The sequence below is a fragment of the Calonectris borealis genome, chromosome 2, assembly GCF_964195595.1.
Source record: "Calonectris borealis chromosome 2, bCalBor7.hap1.2, whole genome shotgun sequence".
NCBI lineage: Eukaryota > Metazoa > Chordata > Aves > Procellariiformes > Procellariidae > Calonectris > Calonectris borealis.
In genome coordinates, this window is record NC_134313.1 from 47,841,803 (window position 1) to 47,865,473 (window position 23,671).

The 23,671-nt window shown below is 41.3% G+C and overlaps 1 protein-coding gene across 5 annotated transcripts in view; it reads right to left on the bottom strand.

Annotated features, from left to right (window-relative positions):
- The window catches only part of MAPRE2 (microtubule associated protein RP/EB family member 2), a 100,578-nt gene that overhangs the window by 24,577 nt on the left and 52,330 nt on the right, over positions 1–23,671 (bottom strand). For 4 of the 5 annotated variants that reach the window (XM_075141905.1, XM_075141902.1, XM_075141904.1 and 1 more), the window contains 2 exons: positions 12,804–12,931; positions 272–417 (listed from right to left, as the gene is read on the bottom strand). In XM_075141905.1, coding sequence (XP_074998006.1) covers positions 272–417; positions 12,804–12,924 — 267 coding nt within the window. In that variant the 5' untranslated portion in view covers positions 12,925–12,931. The remainder of the gene's footprint in view (positions 1–271; positions 418–12,803; positions 12,932–23,671) is intronic. The other variant, XM_075141906.1, reaches the window with a different exon arrangement.

Below are 23,671 nucleotides of genomic sequence, written 5' to 3' on the forward strand. Positions count from 1 at the left end.
GCTGTACAATTCCTCAGCGGACACATGGACTCAATTTTCACTTTGTACCTAAATAGAGCATGCCAAATTTTTCCTTCATGCCTAAATACCCTTTTCAGATAATGAAAGGTCAAGAAGAATGTCTTCACATACAACTTGTACTCCAGTTCTCTGTCCAAAAGTTGAAAAAGTGGACTTTAAGTATTTTGAAGTTTATTTCCCCTATCTATTGCCTTCACTCAGTTTATACAACTTTTGAAACTTGACTGAAAAACAAGTACAGAATGCCTACCTTATCCACATTCATTCTTTTAAATGATGCTTGCAGAAGTTTGAAGTTGTGAATGTATTCATGCTCCAGCTTTGCTTGAAACTTTACTTTCTTCAAGCTAATGCACCCTGGGAACAACATGTCCATGAACTGGCAGTAAGCTGCTCCTATAACACGAGAATGCATTGACGTTAATCCAGATGCACCCAGCTAAGACCAAATGGCGTTTAATGTCATTAGCAGAAAGCATGAGCAGAAAGCAACCGTGCTGAATAAGTCCCTGCTGTAATTCAACCTAACACTATGTACCCAAGATCTACTTGTCTAATGTACATTGAACAGTGTGACATATTAATGTGGGTAATCCTTTCAGTCTGGATGCATGATGCACTGTTGTGTAGCATCTGAAGAACCACCATGACGAATGCAAGGTAAATCTTTCTTCTATTTAAAACCGATGTTTTTGGAGTCCCTATCCACAGTAGGACTGTCCATACAGTGAGAAGATCACAGTCAAAGTGGAAGTCTCTTAATAAGCTCCCTCAATCCTCACAGCCCCCTGAGTTCAACCAAGCCAAGATCTTCTTTCTTCTGGCACTTGTAGCTGAATGCCAATCAAGTCCAAGGCAATCATTTAAGATTATATCAAACCACGATTTAAAAAAAATAAATTGTAAAGCTCCAGCTTGTTAAAACATACTAGCCAGTTCCCACCCCTGCAAAACAAACATCTTTACTGATTTTCATCGCGTCAGAAAAGCATTTAAAGCAGACTTTAGCGTAGTCCACCCATAGATTTCAGAAGCTGGACTGCCAGCTTTAGTTCTCACACAAAACAATAAGGTTTCTAAGTTCAACTTTGAGGGATAGCTGAACTTACGTATTAGTAGGTAGGGGTGTGTGTGCCTGTGTGTGTATAACTAATCCAGCACAGAGCTGCAAGTATATTGAAAAATTTCTAAACAGTGTACTGAGTACAGCTAACAGGGATAGCCTTTTCTTGTATGCAGGGAGCTTCCTCCTACATCATCATCAAGTCACTGTCGTTTGCAAAGTAAGCCTTTACTGTTGACACACTCAAGTCTTTGGAAATTAAGGCTGAAAATGTTTGAGGAAATCAGAGGAAAACCAATTTCAGGTCTTCTTCAGAAGAGATTTTTCTACAAAATGCTTTGCACTCAGCAAAGATTCAGTGAAGTCCGTTTCTGGGGCAGAGGGCTGTAGAGCGTGCAGCCCCTGCGCTTCAGCATACAGGGCAGGGAAGTGATCGCCCGATTACTCATGACAAGTTCAATTTCACTTCCACAAAAAGGACTTTTGTGCATTTAGTGCAAATCAGTTTTGACAAACAAGTGTCCAGATCTCACCTAACAGTTCAGCTCAGTATCAACAACAATGATTTTTATGAAAAAATAATTCTGCTGAGTATTCATACAGAAACCAAATTAACAAAGCAGACACCTGGCTTGCCCAGTTTTACAGGAGGGACAACAATAACTTAAACTTTAAGGCATTTTTCCCCATGTATTGTTGTTGCATGTGTTTTGACAGGACCAACTTTATGCATGAGATAGTTCTCATTCTCTGTATCAACTCAACCATCATATGAAGGGTTACAGAGCTCATAACTTCCCAAAAAGAGAAGCAGAGTTGAAGAGTAGAGTCCAAAAAAGTTTCCCAAAATACTGATACGAGTTTTGCTAAGGGAAGGGACTTACCAAGATCAAACTTTAGTGCTGAAATCCACTGCCATCTTTAAAAAAAGTCTCTTCACGTTGCCTAGCTTTGCGGGGGAAAACTGTTACCAAAAAATCTGATTTTCCAAGGACACCTTGTGCTTAGCTGTTTGCAGTGGTTTTGATATGATCAGGAATCAAAGTAAAATATTCCCTAAAGTAAAAGGAGCCTTCTGGCAAGTTACAAACATCAGATGACAAATTTGCATCTTCTTATAGAGAAAGCTATATAAACACAATTAGTTATTCAAAACTCATCCTTAGCAAGAGAACTGGTAAATATGTGGCAACAGAAAAATGACATTACAATCAAAAGCATGGATACACAGATAATGCATAGCTTGACTACATTTATTACTATTTAATTTCATGCAAAAGTATTATTATGCAATTATTTCATGTTATAAATTGAATTTGTTCCTAACTCTGTCCTTTCATCCTCCCCATACCCCAATTATAAGCTTTACTCTGATATCTAAGTAATTGCCTGGAGGTCTTGAAAATGCACTGAGCAACCTTTCATCTAGATCCTTTTAGAAAACTAGAAACCCAAAGTGTTCACATGAGATTTGCTCCTTCTGCTGGTAATGCAAATTTCTTCTGCATGCCTTTAGATAGAGCCTTACTAGGTTTAAGACTCTAGTTACGGCATTTCCTTGTGTTTCCTTCCCATCACGCTGGCAATTGTTTCTGTGCTTTTGCCAGCCAGGAGCTGGTCCTGGGTCTGCACGACAATCGAGGGCAGAAAACACTGGACTACATCCACATGACAGCACAAACCTGGTCTCCAACAGAACACCGAAGCCAGCTGCTGGGCCATTTCCCCAACAGGAAGATTTTATTACATTGGCAAACGCAATTCATTAAAATGCTCCTTCCTGAAGTACAGAGGCAACATACAAACATGGACTGAACTGTAAACTACAAAGAGAGAAAACTCTTCTCGATTCCCAAAAGGCAGAGACCTGCCTACCACAGCAAAAGGAGAAAGTAAAAATATCATTACAGTCAACTGGGACTATCTGATTTTGGACGTCAACGTTATGTACGTATTTAATATTATATAGGTATTTATTTATAATTTAAAGTTTTACCCCCTAAAGCTTGTAGCTGTCACACTGCATTCGAACGCTAAACGTCGGTGCAGCAGAATGGGGATGCTACTTTCTACGCTGCCCATCGCTGAGATTTCCTGGAGGCAGCAGAAAGAGCAGCCCTACTTAAGTCACGCAAGACTGCAGTGCCTTTACTTCACAGCCACAGCATAGAGACATGGTCCTCTGCATACTGGACAGCACTTTAAGCCTATTCAATGTACTACACAACTGATGCTTCAATGCGGGTGCATGGGAAAGGAATATTTTTAGCAGAACAAAGAAAATGGCAGTAGAGATAATGACATAGCTCTTGCATAATTTACATGAACAAAAGGATTTTTATGCCATTATATTTTATTCAAGATTTTAGAAGTTCCTTACATTTTCTGCAAAAAACGTTTTTCTGAATACCAACACCCCCTAACCCCCCACCAAAACCTAACAAATCTGTACACAAGAGTTGAAAAGATACTACCTGTCTAGAATGGCTCTCACAATAAACCTGTCTCTACAACCAAAAAACTTCTATATGCATGAAAACATGCACATACACACACACAAACAGAAGTAATTTGAAATCTACTCAAATGAAAGATGAAAACTACAGCTGGTAGCACTGCAGAAGAGGGATCAATGTTAAAAACCTCTTACCCTGTATCAGCTAACAAGCAATTTGGAATCACTGGCTAAAAGTCCTTTCGTGTTTTGATCTAGAACATCGATGCAGCCATTAGTTACAGAAGATACTCACAGGCCAGACTCCAAAACCAACCCGCAAACACGGCTGTGCTGGATTACACCCCCAGCAGCCGCTACTTTTGGCCCGATTAGCGAGCAGAAAGAGCCCAGCAGCATTGCAGAGCTTGCAGGTGTTTGCTGGGCTTCCCGCCCCGGGCTCAGGGCAGAGCAGGCAGCAAAGGCCAGCCAGGGGACTGCACCCCCGGGGCTGGGCAGGCAGGCAGCCGCCAGAGGAGGGGAAGGGATGCCGGGGCAGAATTAAGACCCAAAAGAACAAACCAAGCATTGAAAAGATGGTTATTTAAAGCTATTAGACTTGAAGAATTTTGCCAGATGCAGTGGTAAAGCTAGAAGCTTCTACCCAATCTATAAAATCACAACATTTTTACAGCGTTTTCAGAGTCGTAGACGATCTTCCGCGAGTCCCCCTTGCAGTAAACAATGCTGAAGTCATTCTAGCTTTTGCCCTATACTTTTCTTTCCCTGCTTCTATGTTTCCTTCTCAGACTGTCCATACTGACCTACAGTTTGCTCTGAAGCATATGCGCTCTGCATCATTACAGATTTTCAGTTTTTCTCCTTTCTCCTCTCCCACCTGGAGGTTGATGAATCCAAAAAAGCAAACAGATATTTTCTTGATAATCAAAGATACTTCTGCTTCTGACTATTTAAAGCAGAAGGAAATTAAAGGCGACAACAAGAGAATCCTTGTCCTGGTTTCGGCTGGGATAGAGTTAATTTTCTTCCTTGTTTTCCTGCAAGCTTTTACTGCTTGGTAAACCTCCTAGATTTCTGCTGGAGAGCAAGATTGGATCCTTGGTATTTTTGGCATTTATGTTTATTATATTTATAAAGGAAAAATGAAAATATTATTTGCAAAATAGCTTCTTTAAATAAACTATATTTAGTATTTAGCATACTAATAAAGTATTTAGTAGAAATACTATAATATAAGCTCAGGTATGCCCAAGTTAATATTTGTTCCCTATAGGAGGAGTCAGGTCAATCCTTCACATCAAATGTCAGAAGACACTGTCCCTCCCTGTTCATCCCTGCAGTGTGTGGGAGCAAGATCCCAGAAAGTCACACACAGCTGCACCAGCCAACATGGGAACACAAAGGGCCCATGAAAAGACAGGGCCTGTCTGTGTGTGGAGCTGCTTTATTTTAATTCTGAGGTCCAAACCACAGCAAAAGGAGCTAAATGCTACTAGAAATTTGCTATAAATGCTTAGTAAGAATTCTGTTCTAAAATGGCATGCAATTCAAGTTCAAACCTTTTAACCAGGCCTCAGTTTGACTTTCACATACTAATTTTTGAAAAATCCCATTTGGAAAAAAGGCTGACCGTACCTTTTTCTGTAATTAGAATTTTTTGTTTGTTTGTGTGCTTTAAGGAAATATTTTTCAGATAATCGAAACACATATATCCAGTCACATCAGATACAAATTCCTTCAAATTATTCATTCCCTCCAAGGCTGCAACAACCTGACCACGCATTTGGAAAATACAGGATGATTTGTATGCGTATTAGTCATCAGCACTTCAGTTCACTAGAGCGATGGTTGCTAACACTGATGGGAAACTGCACACACCCGGTATTTCTGTTGCTGGGACAACAACAACGCAAAAAAAAAAAAAAAAGCAGTAACTTGCAAGGAGCATGCGTGAGCTAATAGTTTTGATAAGAAAGGGGAAAAAACCACAAAGGCCAGCAATCATTGTTTACAGTACAGCGGCACTTGGGGCTTGCCTTTTACCTCAGGCTTCCTAGAATTGCTTCCGTGGGAGTGATGTTGAGATAGGTTTTTGACTTAGATATCATAGTATAGATTTTCATTTAAGATTTCAAATATGGGTATTCTGTTATGCCACTCAAGGTTTTTTTAAACTGGGCATGTTTGTGACCATAAAGTTGTGTTACATATAGCCACATGTTTAAGAAACAGCACAATTCATCTTGAGCACTCCACTGGAGACCACAGTCTTCAAATTCCTATTTGCATTTCCAGCAGCACCTATGTGACCTAGGATATAGGTCAAAATAATTCTATTTCTCCAATTAAAAAAAAAAACAACCATGATTTAAGAGGTTTCAGCCCATTTCCTGGTGAATGTTCAAGCCCACATCAGTTTACTGCCTCCGTAGCTGTAGAGAAGCGAGCGTTCATGGGGCTGTGCATCAATGAAGCCATTCTGGCCCGAGCTTCACCCTTCCCAGCAACAGTCTTGGGAGGGCACTTAACAAAAAATAAAATTGATGCAGATTAGAGTTCCGCCCTGCACTCCTGCACATAGCTGCCTGAATGAGGGCAGAGTGAGTGCCTGCATGCAGATGGGAGCTTCTGAAAGCAACACTGCCACCACGGAAACGGCCTACAGAACTATGTACCTCCTACAACCTTACCGATGGTCATTGAGGTACATGTGTCTAATCGACATCTGCTTCAGAAAGTCCCATTCCACACAGGTGGGGCATTTGTATGACATAATCCAGAATGTCCACTGATCATTTTAAATAATGCATGTGGGAGGGAGGTTTCCGCTGTGTTAACTTGTACTCTCTTTTTCTTAAATATGTAAATCGTTAAGCTGCTCATAAATTATACACAGCAGAGTTTTTAATACTTAATTTTTAGCAATAATTTATTTTGGAATTCATTAATTTTTAAATGGGAAGATCAGAACAATTTCAGAAAACACAGTTCCCATTTAACTTAAAATAGCTGCGTAACTTATCATGCCTAAAAAAAAAATAGCATGCAAAAGCTAACAAGCTCTTTCAAAAGGGGGAAGATCAAGCAACTGACTGCAAGTGAGTGCTATGAGTAATTAAATAATAATTTTAAAAAGTAAAAGTCTTGTTTAAGTTCTATTCCTCCTGAATTCTTAAGGAATGACATTTGAAGAAAATATCATTGGCTGAAAATCTCATGATACTGCTTTGCAAGCTTCCTCAGAAAGTTTTGGAAATGATCTTAAATCCAATCATTAACATCTATTGTATCCCTCTAATCCTAAACATCATATGGAAGACATTAGAGAGTCATTGACACTAAGCATCCTCTGTGTTGCATGACCTCAGGACAACATGCCAGTTCCTTGAAACATGGCTTGGTTACAGAGTGCAAATGGGATCAAGCCATGTTTTAATCATGTTTCCAAGTTGCTCTAGAGACTCAGCCTTTTCAAGGCTGCAAACTGGAAAAAACCCAAAACCACCAATGTTGAAACATGCTTCAGCTTCGCAGGCTCTAGCGCACCAGGTTGTACGGAAATCATGCTGGCACCAAATGCTACAACAGGGTCCTATAATGCAGCGTTCAGTAATACATGTGTAGGAAGTTATGGGTTAATATAGGCACTGAGCGAAATACGACTTCTGAGACATGAAAAAACAAATCCTATGCAGCTAAGCCACAGAATACACTCCGTTTGCATGTGTACATATACACAAATAACATTACACAAATGACATGCAAAGAAAAAGCATCTTCTCACCATCTCTCTGCCTGGCCAGTACCCTTGTTCTCCAGCCACCACAGCCCTGCTCAGGAAGACCTTTGCGGTGTGCAGGAGAGAAGAGCCCGCTCTCTCCGAGCGCTGCTCGGGCGGCAGGGTGCCCGGCACGCCGCTCCCTGCTGCTGCCGAGGGGCCCGAGGCTGGGTGGTGCGAGGCACGACGGCCGCCTTGCACACAAACGCTGCCAGGCCTCGGGCTGGTGATCAGCCCCACGGCGCAGAGCTCCAGCGCGCAGTCCCTGGAAGCAGAACACCCCGGACACCCTCTGCAAGCCAGGAACGACCCTCCTCCCTGCACAGCACCGGTCGCATGGGACAACAGCCCGCAGAGGCTGCGATGGAGCTCTCCCCCAAATCCCGAGCCGGAGAGGCAACACAAAGTCAAACAAAGAAGGACATCTGCCCTATCGCCACACTGCCTGCCTTCCTCCGAGATCAGGGCGGTGGAGTACCAACAAAATGTATGTATAAAGGGACTATGTATTTTCACAGGAGAAACGCCAACTGAGATACGGTACTAGCTACAATGGTCACCACATGAAAAATTCCCTGTGGCAACACCCAGGGCATTTGCAGAGAAAGCATCACAGTCTAAAATTTGAAAATGCCAAACCACATGCTCTCCTTATAATACGGTCATTTATTAAAAGCAAGGGAAAAAAAAAAAAAAAACGCCCCGCATTTAATCTTTGATCCTTGCATACAAATCCTGAAAGACAGAAGGTCTGTATGCACTGGAGGCCAGACAATTTGCAAGTTTATAATTCTACTGAGAATTTTCAAATGCAGGAGGGGGGGGGAAAAGATTCTGTATCTCCTTAACCTCAAAGAATCACACCAGTATAGCTAAGTCAGAAATTATACCTCACTTCAGGCTGCGTTTTCCTTTCTATATACATTCACCATTTCTAGCTTCCTTGCTTATAATTTATATAGCTTGTACACTTTGTGTTGTTTCTTTTTAACTCATATGCAAGCCCTCTATAGTCTCCTGCCTGACTCTTATTTTGAATATACTCTCATGTAGCAGCCAAACACTCATGAAAAGCCCTGTAACACGTTCACTTGGTGTTCCCTATAGATGAAAAACAGCCTTAGTAAAGAAAATTCAGTTATAAGCTGTTTAGTCAGAATTCTTTTTAAGAATCCACTGTGTATTCATTACAAAAATAGCATGACTCCTAAGAAACAACTAGTGTCATAATTTGAAATTCCTATTCCCCAAGCCTATGGGTGTTGCACGTGGGATCCCACTACATTAAATCCACTCAGTTGTTCTCTATTATTTTTCATTCATGTATCAAATTAAATGCTCTCAAGTCTAATGCCCATCTAAAGGCAATGCACTATGCCTTCAATTAAAACCATGGATCATAAATTTCATATTCAGGTTAACAACCTTGCAAGAAGTCAAACCCGGAGACCAAAAACTGACAAAATGCACTCATCTAAAGCGAAGAGAACTGTATTGCTTTGAGATGCTCAGAGAGATTTTCTCTCTTGAGTTGTCAAAACTAAATTACCAGAGGAGCTGCAGACTAAATTTAGACTCTCCAGGGCTGCATCCATCCATAACCTGGCCTTTTTGGCACACCACTACTACAGCAGGCATTCAGAAAGCTCAGGGGACACTGCACTTTGCTCGGCCTACTTAGCAGAGACAAAAACACATCTAAGACTCCCAAAGAATACAAATACTTTATGACTAAGCCAGCCTCTTCCTTTGCTGCTCCTCATCCTAGCAGCTCTGTTCCTGTAACTGGCAGTTGGGGAATAGGCTGGTATTGCTACAGTACGTGTATTATCAAAGCTACTTCGCCACAGCAATGAGAAAAAGAAGGTCTGATTGCTTTTTCTGTCTTTATTACAAACTGTCAAAGCTTTAGGTATGCTCTGAATAAAGCCTTTAGTAAAGGCAGAATGTCACATTATTCCTTCTTGCTTAAGCTCAGAATGTCCAAAATTATTGCTAGGTGGGCTGCAAAATGTGGGCACCCGTGAGGTCTCACAGCCAGGTGCTGAACACGAGCGTATGCCACATCTAGGTAGCTCAGGCTTCCTAAAAGTAGCGCCTTCGAGCTTTTCATTCAGACTTAGTATCCCCTCTCTTCCCTCCCCAGCTTTTTTTGGCCTTGCATTTAGCTTTTTCTGGCCTTTCGATTCCTCCTTATTAACAAAAATGAACAAGAACTGAATAGTCATAAAACAGCATGACAAATCTTAATGCTTTCTTCTAAAAAAGAAAATGTCCATACAATTTTACAGTAGGTTATAAAAATTCAGTTACAGTGGCTCTGCAGCTCCCTGTTAATGCTGTGAAATGCTTCATAGTTGTAAAGAGTTTCCCACATACTCCTTCTCTTTGAAGTCCTGAAGAAATGCTCATATTTTACGGAAACTAACGTTAAGCTGCATGAAAGCTGCCAATGCTTCAAGGAACATCAGCCAAAGGAACGCCAGAATGAATGAGTTAGATTGTCCGTTCTCAAACTATGGTCCATACCATGCTTGCTGACGCTCTGCCTGTTATTTGGCTGGTCATTTGTGCTACTGTTCCCTTAGTTTCCATCCTGTAAACTACACTACAAGTACACTAAATAAACTATATGTACATTAAATAAACTACTTGGAGTTTACACAGTAACCTATATTAAATACGGAAAGACTCCCAAAGCTTCTTGCCCATCTATCTTCCAACCCTAATATGCATTTCTTGCATGTGAGAAACGGACTAGGCAGCCTCAAGTGGAAAGAACCTAGTCCGTAAGACTACTGTGCTCTAGTATCTGCAATGATCTAGCAGAGTTTAGATTCATCAGTTCAGAGAGTAAAGTCCTCGGGACCACAGGAAGGACTGTGCTAGAACGCTTCTTCAGCTAAGGAACTATTAAAATCCCTTCAGGGATCGTAATGAACATTAACGCAAAAATAAGAATGTGTAAGTATCAAGCTTGACTATCAAACCAAATGGGGAAATTCAGGTTTACACCTTTGACCTGTTAAGATATGAATGTAAAAGCATCAGGTAACAATAGCAATCAATACAATCCAGGAAGTTCTAAAGGAAAAAAAGATTTAGTTTCATATGGGATGGAGTAAGAGCTCTAATGAGACGACCCTTTTTCAGTTTTTCCCTTGTGGTGCGTCCCAAAATCCTCACTGGAGGTCACAGAAAAAGTTGTATAAGAAGCTGTGTAATGAAATAGGACAGTAGGTTTGTGACAATTTCCATGCTTTTCTCCTGTCTGCCCCACCCAGCTGAAGTCTCTCAGTCTGATCTTCTTAAGTATCTTTAACTCATTGTATTCTGCATAATCAAAATTTTCTTAGATCACCTCTCCCCTATTTTGGGAAAGGGATTTGGGGAGGTTTTTTTGGTCTTAGTTTTTTTTTTAAGCCCACACACATTTCACTTGATGGCAAATTCACTTCAAAAGCTTCCTTTCAACTATTTATGAGCATATAAATAGCTATGCAGGAACAAGTCAATAACTTGTCTAGTATGCTTCCTGTTTCAAACAATGGCAAAGGTTGGGTATTTTGGGATGAAAATGACCATTTTCTTGTATCTTTCTATCTCCTTATAAGCATGTATGCATGTGTATATCTATATATATCTATCTCTATATAGCTACACTAATATTTACACACACATGCACACACATCCCCAAGTGAATATTTTCTTTATGTATAATTCACCAAAAGAAAATACTTAGGCTAACTTCTGGACATGTAAATATAACATTTCAATTTCAAGTTTAATAACTATTAAAAAGGTTATTTCCCATGTTCTATGTCTTTAGTTATTTAGTTTATATCAGTTACTTACATGCACTTTAGCTTGCACTTTTTCAACCTGAATTTATAGTCATTGTGCAAGCATGCAAGCCTGCTTCTGTAGCTGAGATTTGTTTTTTAAATTTTGAAGAGTAGGCTATGAGGCTATCATCCTCAATGGATTTTCTGTACCTATCAGGGAACATCTCTGAGACAGAAAATTTACCCAGAATGGTAGGTAAATTCAAATATATGAATATAAGACCCCATTTATGCATTTCAGCTGGACCAGTAAATAGCTCAAATGTGGTAATGTGGTTTCAGTTCTATGTACTTAGAGCATTGTCTTCATAAGTAAGATATTCCCAGCATGTCAGTTGTCTGGAAGTAGCGATCTAAGTTAGATCTCCTCCAACACAAACATCTTCAAATTTAAAAATCACAGTAGGAAATCAGAAAGAATCACTCCCCAGGGGCATCTGTATTCTCAGTGAAACATCAGCCTTTGTCTGTGTCACTTCTAGTCATCATCTAGTTACAGACCCTGTTGTTTAACACGTATCTTTTAGTTGCCACTCTGACTAACCAAAATGTCCAAAGTATTCAAACCATTACCCTTTTTTTCAGGGCTCATTACCAAATTTACTCACAACAGGAGTTCAGTTACATTTAAAGAGAAACAGGCAGATTTTCTTGACAAAATTCTGAAGTCCTCACAGCAGCTAAAGGCTCATTTCCTCAAATCTGTGTTTTTCTTCACAGTTACACTTGTGCTCTTTTCCTGCAAACATCAGCAGGGATTTGAGGACCCTTACCGGGAAGGAAAAGGTGCTGGAGAATTTTGTTCACCTGGGGTGTCGGTTCTCTATTTGCGTCTTTTTCAGCTATGTCCACTCTCCATTTGAAAAGATACCACCCTAGTAGCTTTAAAATACAAAAGTTTATCACTCTATTCTTTTCTTGCTTAGTCAACCTTTTTATTACTTCTATGTATCTTCTGCCACATTCGTCCCATTCACCTCTGCAGTTGTGTCGTGGTTTAACCCCAGCCAAGTAAATAAACCCCACGCAGCCGCTCGCTCACACCCCCACTCCAGTGGGGAAAGCTCCCGGGTTGAGATAAAAACAGTTTAATAATTGAAATAAAACGAAGTAGAACAGTAAGAATAACAATGAGAACAACACCAATAACAGAATATACAAAGCAGGCAATGCGCAATGCAACTGCTCACCGACCGCGTGTCACTAACGGGGGCGAGCCCCCCCCCACCTGGTTTTTATACTGAGCATGATGTCACATGGTATAGAATACCCCATTGGCCAGCTGGGTCCACCACCCCGGCTGTGCTCCCCCCTCCTGGTGCAAGCATCACCCTGCAACAGCCATGGGCCATCAATGGGCCATCAACGCTCCTTTCACACCGAACCCAAAACACAGCACACCCCCAAGCTACTGGGAAGAAAGTTAACTCTGTCCCAGCCGGAACCAGGACAATTTGTTATGCTTTCTCAAGGCACTTTATCTTTCTGTGATTAACGTGAACACAGAAACGCTTCCTTTGCACATACATTAGTCTCTTTTCTCAGAGTAACTGTTTTATGTCAAATTTAAAAGTTATCTATTTTTAGACTTTTAAAGTGGTTTTAAAATAAACATTTGTAGAGCATACCGCACTTTCTTACCTGAACAGAGTTGTTCGACTTTTGTGTAGTTTAAAGCTAATATATCATTAACCCATGCGATGATGTCATGTCTGCTCATAGTCTCTTGGGTTATAGAGGTAGAGTACACGTTGACCGCCATTCCCCAACTAGGAAAAAAAAAGGAGAAAAAATATTTTTGACATTTTGATAATTGTTTTCTGGATACAATGAATGTACACTTCTTGTTCAAAAAAAGAAGGAAAAGCTGCATCACTGCGCAACATTCTCTTATTTATTGAGAAAGGAGGCTTAATTTTTATTCTTTGATGATACATGACCTCCTCAATGTCCTCTTGGAATCTGTGAATGTATTTCTCTGGCTGTTGTTATGAACTTAAAGAACATACAAACCTACAGCATTCTGCTTAATGCTAATAAGGTAGGAAAAAAAGAATCAGACATAGCCTAAGGAGGTTGTAGCGAGGTGGGTGTTGGTCTCTTCTGCCAAGTAACTAGTGATAGGATGAGAGGAAATGGCCTCAAGTTGCGCCAAGGGAGGTTTAGATTGGACATTGGGAGAAATTTCTTTACTGAAAGAGTGGTCAGGCCTTGGAACAGGCTGCCCAGGGAAGTGGTTGAGTCACCAACCCTGGAAGTATTTAAAAGATGTGTATTTAAAAGGCGCTTAGGGACATGGTGTAGTGGGCATGGTGGTGCTGGGTTGACGGTTGGACTCGATGATCTTAGAGGTCTTTTCCAGCCTTAATGATTCTATGATGCTAAAGATACAAAGACAGGATCAGAGACCTCCAATTTCATCACATAGTGCTGCACAAATATACTGATCTGACATCTGTCCATCATTTTTTTGCCACTGCAGGATGATCAGACTGCCTAAACCAGTATTTAATTTTCAGATAACTTCTAGAAGATGTAGCTGTTCTACTTGCTCCAACACTGATTTCTTACTGGGACAGGGACCATTTGGATCATTAATTCAGTTCCTAACAGTCACAGACTGGATAACATAATCTTTTTTATCAATTTACCAACCTCTATCCTGAAAGTATCTGAGACTTGCACTCCCAACCGTTTGGTTGGAAAGTTGCTGCGGAGCCCAGTTCCTCTAAATCGTTAGGAACACTTCCTCTCAGCTTAAACCCATTTGTTCGTCTGCCAACATTATCCTCCAGCTCTAATGGCTTTTTCTTCCCCAGAGCTGATTTCATAATGCGTTAGGGACAGCACTCAAGAGTCTGTCCCAGTGCCCAGGTAGGCTAGGTTAAACAAATCAATCCTCTGAGTCTCTTATAAAGTCAGACCTTCACTTACTGGCCATGCCAGCAGTCCTCCTTGAACACAGCCAAACAGTTTTGGACTGTGTTCAGGTAACATTTCACCAAGACCTTGGAAAATGGCACTCTGTGCTGAAAATTTTCATAGCCCATCATCTTAAATAGATTCTTCTAGTTAGCTCAGGTCCTTTCCTGCAAGTAGGTCTAATTCATAGTAGCTTTTATCATCAGTCCTCAAGTGCATAGACTGGAAACGCATACTACTTGATTTTATTCCCTATTATTCTACACTAGTCACATCTTTCTGTTGCGAGACATTGCCAAGAGAAAAGACGAGCACATTCAAGTTAATCTCATCAATAGTTTTGAAGAGCAGAGTCAAGATCATTCATGAAAAGAGTAAATAATGTTCCCAAGACTAGTGGACTTCAGGAAGTCCGAGTACAAGATGTCTCAGAAATGACCAAATAGTCAACAAAGCTGCGCTATTATTCTTGGAAAGAAAGGGTTTGGTGGGGACTGCACACCTTTGTCTCCAGTGACACCCTGTAGCTAACACTTAACTGGCTAGCTTAGGTGCCAGTCCTGCCACCTCAGCCTTGGACCTCAACCTTCTCCCTCAGTGAAAGAGAGCAGGATCTCCTCTGTGGGATCCTCTAGGACAAGAGGAAATGGCTTCAAGTTGCGCCAAGGGAGGTTTAGATTGGACATTAGGAAAAATTTCTTTACTGAAAGAGTGGTTAGGCCTTGGAACAGGCTGCCCAGGGAAGTGGTGGAGTCACCATCCCTGGAGGTATTTAAAAGACGTGTAGATGAGGCCCTTAGGGACATGGTGTAGTGGGCATGGTGGTGTTGGGTTGACGGTTGGACACGATGATCTTAGAGGTCTTTTCCAACCTGTATGATTCTATGATTCTATGATTCTATGATTCTATGATCTGAGGTCTCCACGGACTACTTCCACTGACGATTTGCAAAGATGTAACTGTTTGAAGCTTGATAGACAATTCTGCAGAGAACATAAAGACTGCAGGTTAACTCCGTCCATTTTTTAGGTGTACTGGAGCAACCCCGATAAAAAGTGTAAAAAAAACCCACCAGCATGAAACTTGACACAATAACATATAAGTATGTAAGTATGTACAGCAGAGAATGTATTTAAAATACAAGATGACAAAGTTCATAATATAGGTAACCTTCTATGAAAAAAATTTCACAAACCTAGAAGATCGTTCAAATTGTCCCCATCTACTGACATTAAGATCCAAAACAAAATCCCCAAATTTGCCTGATAAGAAGGAAAAAAAAAAAAAAAATTAAAAAGAAGAAGAGAAGACAGACCAGTAAGGGAAAAGGCTCAAAAAATTCATGCTCTGATAGTCAGGCTACTACTGCCAGCAATTCATTCAGAACCAGGCTGCCCCTCTACCCGCTTCTGTGCGGGCACCTCTGAAGTACAGAAGAAGTCAGCCTGTCCCCAGTCTGTTCAGTTCTTCCTGCAGGCTCCCAGACAGCACAGCTAATTGTATGAACATAGCACTGTATTCACTGTAACAGTTAGCAAAGGTCATTCTCTTGGCACACACTAAGTGCTTGGATTGGACCGAGCACTAGGAACAAAGTTTTAGAAATAGGGAGTGCCCTTGTACTCTTGAAACCACACCATAATTGCTAACCATGAAAGCTTAGCTTCAACATCAGGATGGAAGGGACCGAGTACAGCACAAAGGCAAGCAGCACCTTTGTTACTAATGGCATCTGAAGTTTAAACCATCACTGTTAGCATGTTTCTTACTTTATTATTCCTAGCCTTTTTATATAGATAAGAAACTAACAGAAAGATACTACCACAGTCACTATTAAACTAACATGTTCAGTATTGTTTGTAAGATCAGTTCAAGTAATAGCCTAATAGTGACTTTAATATTCACTTAAGATTCAGAATAGTGAGTTTAATATGTATGGAACAGTCCACTCACTTCTAAAGAAGCTAAAGGTATTTAGATGCTAACATTTGAAATAAAGCCACTCTGATTTGCAATTGCCACTACTTCATAGAAATTTTAATTGTCCTCTCGAGGCCAGGCAGAACTCAGAACAACCATCAGCTACCAGTAGTGAAAGCAGCAAGTCTACTCTGTTAAAAAAAAAAAAAATCAAGAAAATCCACATGCAGGAAGGAAGCAGAAATTTCCTCATCATCCTCTTCCAAAACCAACTGCAAAGACAAATACCTATCCTTCTGCAAGCAACAGGAGAGCAAACAACCTCCTTTGCTGCAGTGCATGGGATGGAGAGCTCTACTTCAGGAAACAGTGAGTAAATGAATAACCTTGAGTTTTACAACGATACCCTGAAGGATATCTGTAATATAACTTATGCTGTGTCTGCAAATGAATTATGGTCTATGGGTCAAACAGAAGTTCAGGCTATTTGTTGGAGACAGTAGCTTCACAATTCGTACACACAGATAAGCACGAGGGTGTATCAATAAAATTTTAAATAAAGGTATGCAAAATTAATCAGAATTTATGTTAAAAAAAAAAATCAACAACATGCCATTGCCATTTTTCTCAATGACTTATTAACACATGTCTGAATCTTCCATGGCCTCTTTTCTCAAAAGAGTTCACCGCATCTTTGCATCTCTCGAAAGAGTTCACCATGTCTTTGCTGCTTCTGTCCCCCATCCTCCTAACGGTTATGTTTTAAACAAACTCAGCCGGGAAAGGTTTCCTTTACACTAAGCACGTTCTAATTTGGTGCTCAGATACACACATATCCTGTTTGCCACACAGACAGACCTTGGAGAGAGAAGGGGGGGGTGGGGAAACAAAGGAAAGAAAAGAAGAAAAAAGAGCAGCCAGGCATAGGTAGCAGAGCCGCCATGCTCAGTGACAGACAAGAACCCCTACGCTCGGCATCCTCAGCTGGGCCCGGCTTTTCTCCAGGACTCAGTTCCCCATGTGCTGAACTGCTTTGAAAAATGTGATCCAGATTCAAAACACATATTAATAAACATCTGTAAGGCGACGCAAGAGAACAGCTGGACAGGTGGAGACTCACAGGCTGTACTCTGTGAATGGCCAAGTAGCTAAGAACTACTTTGTATGTCCTAATACACTACTTCTTCCCAATAACATTATTTACATTTTCGACTTGTTTAGGCTAAAGGCTCTCAAGCATAACGCTGCGACGAGGCTTATACAAGCCTGAAAATCAGCATCTACCTCACGGAGATCTTTAAGCTTCCACCTTCCATAGAGATGCCTGGTGATTCTACAGCAACTAAAAGCGGATTGAAGATAGCACATACATCCCCCACGTCAGAGCACGCAGGTGGAGGTTAAAAACCTCTGGCTGTTACAGTACTGCCTAACCACAGAGGACTCTGCCGTGTTTTACTTATTAGAAATTGAAATTCAAATCCCCAATAAATACAAACAAACCATAGGAGAGTCTTCACGTATTGGTCCAGGTCATTTCAGAAAAACACTTCACACATGCATGGCTAAGCACCGCAGACCTGAGTTCAGATGATTAGTTAGGAGCTGAAAATCATGTATATGCTTAAGCAGTTTCCTCAATCAGAAATATACTGGTTCAGCATGTCTGATGGTAAACATTACACCCAAAGGAGTATTAATTTTTCACGGCATTACATGCAGCACTGAGCGTTCAGCTATTAGGCATTTTCCACTGCTCTTGCTACAGATAACTGCAGCTGTTACAAGGTGTTATCCAGCTGTGTTTAAGGACAGTTTTGCAAGAGGCATATTTATTTTTCCCGGGGAGAAACTAACAGTTGTTGACAGCAGAAGCTGTATTACGCCAAACCAGTAATAACGGCAAGACTGGAAGGATTAGAGCAATGAATCTATCTGCAGTGTAAAAACTCGTCACACGTGCCGTCACCTCTGAACCTGCAAGGCCTTCCTGTTTTGTACAGTTAGGCACGGTATGATGTTCAGTTTTTAAACGCAGTAGAAAGTCTATGCGACAATACAAAGAGGAGCCTTCTGGAAGCTGGCACCTGATAAGCATCAGGATAGACACTGCCAGTAAAACAAAAGATCTCATACCAAAAATTACTGAAGCGGAAGATACAGCAGAAAGGCTAAGATGTAGCTGAGTGAGACTGCTGTAGCTCCTGATGGAAAGGCTTTCTAGATGAAAGCTACTGCAAAACAAAAATCCCTGAAGGAAGAAACCTGCCAGGCTCAGTGGCCGCATCCCTGTAGAAGGAAAATTCATCCTTTCATATCATCCTGAAATGGCAGCTGATTCGCAGCTGGACCTTCCCTGCTTCTTACCTGCTTCTTTAACATTCACTGCATACAGCCTTAGCCGTAGCCATTAGAGGCCAGTTATGCTTGAGGCTATCTTTACCAAAAGGAGTCCTGAGGACAGAAAAATTACACAAAAAGCTCCAGCACAGTTCTGACAACACTGCTCTTACTCTCCCTTTTGACTTATGCTGTACTCCTGCAGCAAATTCAATGGCCATGGCCAGAGCTCTCACGTTAGAGCACTGCAACTGAAGGGATATTTGCAGCAAGCAATATAAAAGCTCTGTCTAGTCAGAAACTCAAACAGTTCAAGATTAATCACAATGAGGTATTGCCATGGAAAAAGGAAGAAAAGGAGAAAAGAATCCTCTGGTGGTAATATTGGGAGAAACTCACACCTTTCAAAATGCTGAAAGTCAAATCTCTTGTGCACTGTTCTCGTGTTACTGAATGGCCCTTGAACGTTAAAAATCTTTTATTATCCATGTATCTCATTCACTTCTGAATGCCATTTTAGCTTCACAACATGGATCCGACTTGAAGACCTAAAATGATTTGTGAAGCATGCTTCGAGAGTCTAGACAAGACTGAGGCAATCCATGTACAGTTTGATTGCTTGAAGGTTGCAGGATTACCATTTAACACAGCAAATAGCGTATTTTCTATTGTTTTCATTGCAGTCCCCTGTTTAAATGCAAGTGAGGTTAGAGTACTAGAGATTTACTTTGATTGGATTAGGGCATGTATTAAGTTTTGTTCTTTTAAATTAGAGGCTGCCTGCCAACGCTGGGATGTTCTGACCTACATAAATGTTTATGATGGGTCTCAAAGACTGGTTTAGACCCAAATCTGAGTAACTCTTATAAAGACTGGTGGTAATTCTGTTTTGTGGTACATACAGCTTTAGAAAAATTTAAAAAACCCCAAAACGTATGGTCTGTGAGGCAGAAAAATACTGGTTTTTTTCCAGACATTTTCCATTCAGTTCCCCCAAATCTGAAAAACACAATCAAAAGTATTCAAACAATATACACAGTTTGAGCCAAAACCTCTGAGATGGCCCAATAACTAGCAATGCATTACACTGTCTACTGCATACTTTTTACAAAATAGTTTAAAGTTTATTCACTAACCACTTATGAAATTAGGGTAGCTCACTGAAATCAGAAGAACAGTTACAAATTCCAAGAAAATTATTTAGTGCTTGGAATATTTTAGGGCACCTGAGGAGGACAAGCCACATTCACTGACTCACTTGAACTTGATTTTTTTGATCTGCCAGTCATATTTGCATAGCATAAGTAAGGTTTTTTTTATTTCTTTGACTACCTTCCAATTCCTTCATTCCTCCTGCTGCCACTAAAACTGTATGGCAATGTAATACATAATGTCATATCTCCACAGCAATACTAACACTTTTTTTTCCTTCAGGGTTCACCTTTGCCTCCAAAAGTACAATGCAATATTAACACTTAACTAGAAGATATCTTAATTGCAGCTGAAAGTATTTGCATATCCTGAAAGGCTCCTTATCAATTTCTATGAGTAAACAAATCTCAACTGAAAAATACATTCTTTACAAAGGATAGAGGTTCAAGAAAGGCAGACATCGACGGCTTACACAAAATGGAAGCAATTCAGACTCTTTGGCCGCCACCACTTCCACAAAGGCATACTCACTCTGACTGGTTAGGAGTGAACCACAGCAGCGCACGGCACCCTCAGACTGCACCTTAGTCAAACAAAGCCATAGCAGTGCTTGGTGCTGAACAGGCACTTGTTAACATGGGGAAAGGATGCACAAATTTCAGTATAAAATGAATGTTACTACAAATCAAGAAGGTGTTTTATTAATGGAGAACCACAAAAACCTTTGAAGTGGGCTGAATGAGAGGAACGTAAGTGTGGTAAGGCTGCAATGTTAAAAAAATAAACTGCTTTTACTTACAGTTATTACCCTCCCCCCCAGGCTTTCAACTCCAAGATCTTAAGCTTGAATTGCTGCTTTGATGCCCCGAAGGAAGACATTCAACCTGTAAAATTTTCACAATAGACGCTGGCAACTAGTCTACCTTTCACAACAGACAAGGGGATTGGCGGGGGGGGGGAAGGTTGATTCAGAGAAAGATAATTCTCAGACTTATGTTATATAGTAAACCCAAGTCAATTAGAAACACCTACATATTAGAAAACAGAAGAGGATCTATGACCATTTTGTAACTAGAAAACCTTGAAAAAGCTCAGGAATAAACCAACATCCAATATTCTGTGAAACAAAGTCTCGATTCACCACAAACACGGGAGCTTTAATTCTCCTTTTATTAATTTTTTCTCTTACAGAAAATAACAGATTATTAAACATACGTGCAGACATTGCTAAAGGATTTCTAAGAGGTTAAAAACGTGTCGTAAAGCAAGGTAACAGCAGTGCTGTGTACACTCATCGTGGTGGAGAAAGGATGCCTTGAGAGGCGGCACGTTTTAGCAAGCCTCAGTTCCTGGCCTGGGTTCTGCAAGTAACAGGGGAACCTCCTATCTTTTTGCTCCCGCTAAATGATGGATGAGTAGTTGTATTTTCAGACAGTAGATTCCCAAGTGCTTTAGCAAATGCAGATTTACTGGAAAATAAAGACAGCAGCTGAGGAGAGCTTGTCCCCAAAGCCACTGCCTCACCTGAGTGCAGTGCATGAACTCCCAGGCAAAACGACGTGGATACCCCCACGCACCTGAGCTGTCACCTGCATCTACCCCAGGGAAATACCTGCCCCCCATTAGGAAGGGATAAAAAAAATTAGAAACTCTGATTAGGAAAAACCAATGCTGCCGGGCACCCGAGGCACTGTGTTGGAAGCATAACCCGCCGGCGCAGCAGCCACGCTGCAGCCTGGCAGTCGCTCTGGCAGGGCAGGCAGCCCGCTGCTCCTGACTCCTGCCATTTCCGCCTTTTAAGTCCAGAAAACGCTGTGGGCAGGCTTGGGAGTTTCAGCAGGGCCGCGATCCAAGTAGCGAGAGTCAGATGAAGTCACCAAATGAATTTAGTTCTGACCTATCCGGGGTTTTGCCGCTCCCCTCCTCCCCCCTGACATGTACACATTCGGAGGTGAAAGGCTAAAGTGACAGGCTGATTTACTCCAAGCATAACGTAATGGCAAATGAGATTTTGTAATACTATACAGCCCTCCTGACGGGGGGCCTGAGCAGCCTCCGAGCGCCTCACGCCCCCGCCCAGAGCCAGGCAGTGACTCGGCAGGAGACGGGCTCTGAGCATCCACGGGTTTCAGAGGAGGACAAGTCTGCGAAGAAGGGAAAACGGGAGGATTAAACAAGGGGAAATGCAATGCCTTTCTCCTAACACGTAGCTGCCGTTTCCTAACAGGAGTTACTTAGAGTACACTTAAAGCCTTGCTGTCCAAGGCACGCAAAGTTAGCCCAGGGAGCGCTCTCATGGGAAAGGTCTTGCACTAGCTAAGGAGGGACCACAACACACCTCTTCTACTCGCAAATGATGTAATACAATACAGAGAACAAGGACTTCGTCACGCATCAACTTTTCTCTCCTTTACATTAAAAACAAATGTAGATACACATGGATTTATGCACTGCAACATTTTTTCTAACCTTCATATACACATATGGTAGAATCACAGAACATCCTGAGTTGGAAGGGACCCAGGAGAATCATCCAGTCCAACTCCCTGTTACCGCAGAGAGTAAAGCCCTTTGAAAGTGGCCTTCTAAGTAGGCACTTTGAAGGCGTGTGGTGTGTCACCTGGGAAATGACAAGAAACAGCCCAGCGACTGCCTGTGCAACCAGTGCAGTCATCCCAGGGCCCGTGGGCAAAGGTGCCGGAGCACAGCCTGCAGACAGATCACCGAGCTGCCAGGCAGGCAGCCAGCCTCGCTCCATCCCTGAACGAGACATCGTGGCAGGAAGGTGACGACACTGAGCAGGGGTATAAGACATTTATTTTAAGCCACCTTCACCCTGCAGTTGTAAACAAGCATGTGACAACAGATGAAGCAACAGGCAACCATGCTAGCTGCTTTCACTGGTGCATCACTCTCTAAAACATGGCTGTGTATTTTCATAATGCAGAATACTAAGTTCTAGTATGGTTGTCCAGGGTTCCCACTGCTACCACAGCTCTGCTGCCATTTGGGGTTCAAAAGACAAGTGTCAGGCTTTCTGCTGGGTATGCAGGGCACTCAGTGGGCAGGTTTCTAGGACCCAGCTCTCCAGCAGACGGCTGCGACCTGAACCATGTGTAGATCCCCTGCCCTCACTGCCTCTGCAGACCACTGGGCCAACACCCTATATAGCCTTCTATTAGGCTCTGCATTCAATCTCTCTTCTACTTGCCCCTCCACCACTGGTGAAAATGAGACCAAAAATAATAATACAAAATCTGAGTTTTGACATTGCTGAGTTTGTTGAAATAGGCCCAAATAAATACCCCTGTCTTCGGCTTGTACAAACTCCCTACAGATCATTATCAATATTATAAAGATTTCAATTCTGGGTTTGGATACCAAAGTAACTTGACCTCTTCCCTTATTCTCATGAGTTAATACTATAACAGACAAGGAAACACTCTGAAATAATTCTGGTGCTCAAGATATTACCAGTAAATGACTTGCATTTAAGAATTAATCCTACCAAGGACTATCTAGAATAGGGCTGAACTTCTAAGTGCAATTGCTTAACTGCTAAATTAATTTTGGAGCAACTAAAACTAGAATTCGCTAATCCCTCACGGAGTAAATTGGCCTTTATGAACATGCTAGCTCAACCATCTGTGATTTATGTAATATATTATTCTTGCTGTGTGCCAGTAACCACAAACTTATTTTACCATTGTTGCACTACCAACGCAATTGCTGGGACTACCAGCATCAAGTAAAGCTTCCCCAAAACTGATTTTTTCAATGATGCTGGTCTTTGAAGGCCTGTGAAGTCAGCGTTTTCTTTTAGATTTTAGCTTTTAAAATCTTCCTATCTGAAGGGGGAAATCCCCAAAGCTTTGTTTTCCCAAATAATGTTCTTTAGATGGTGCTTACTCCTTTGATGCAACTACGATTGTAAGAACAGAATTACTGGCAGTTTCAACAGTCTTTATCTATGAGCCCCAGTAGAGCCTTGAACCTTAAGCTAAGAGAAGCATAGATGTCCTGTTTAATAGGATTTGGCCTCCTTTTGTGGAATATCTTGAGGTCAATTCCTAAAGTGTATTGCTTCCAGCTGGCAAACAGCGACATTACCAAGTTCAACTCCCACAATAAACAACGCAAAAAAAAAAAAGTTTATTGCTTGATTTACCTTCGA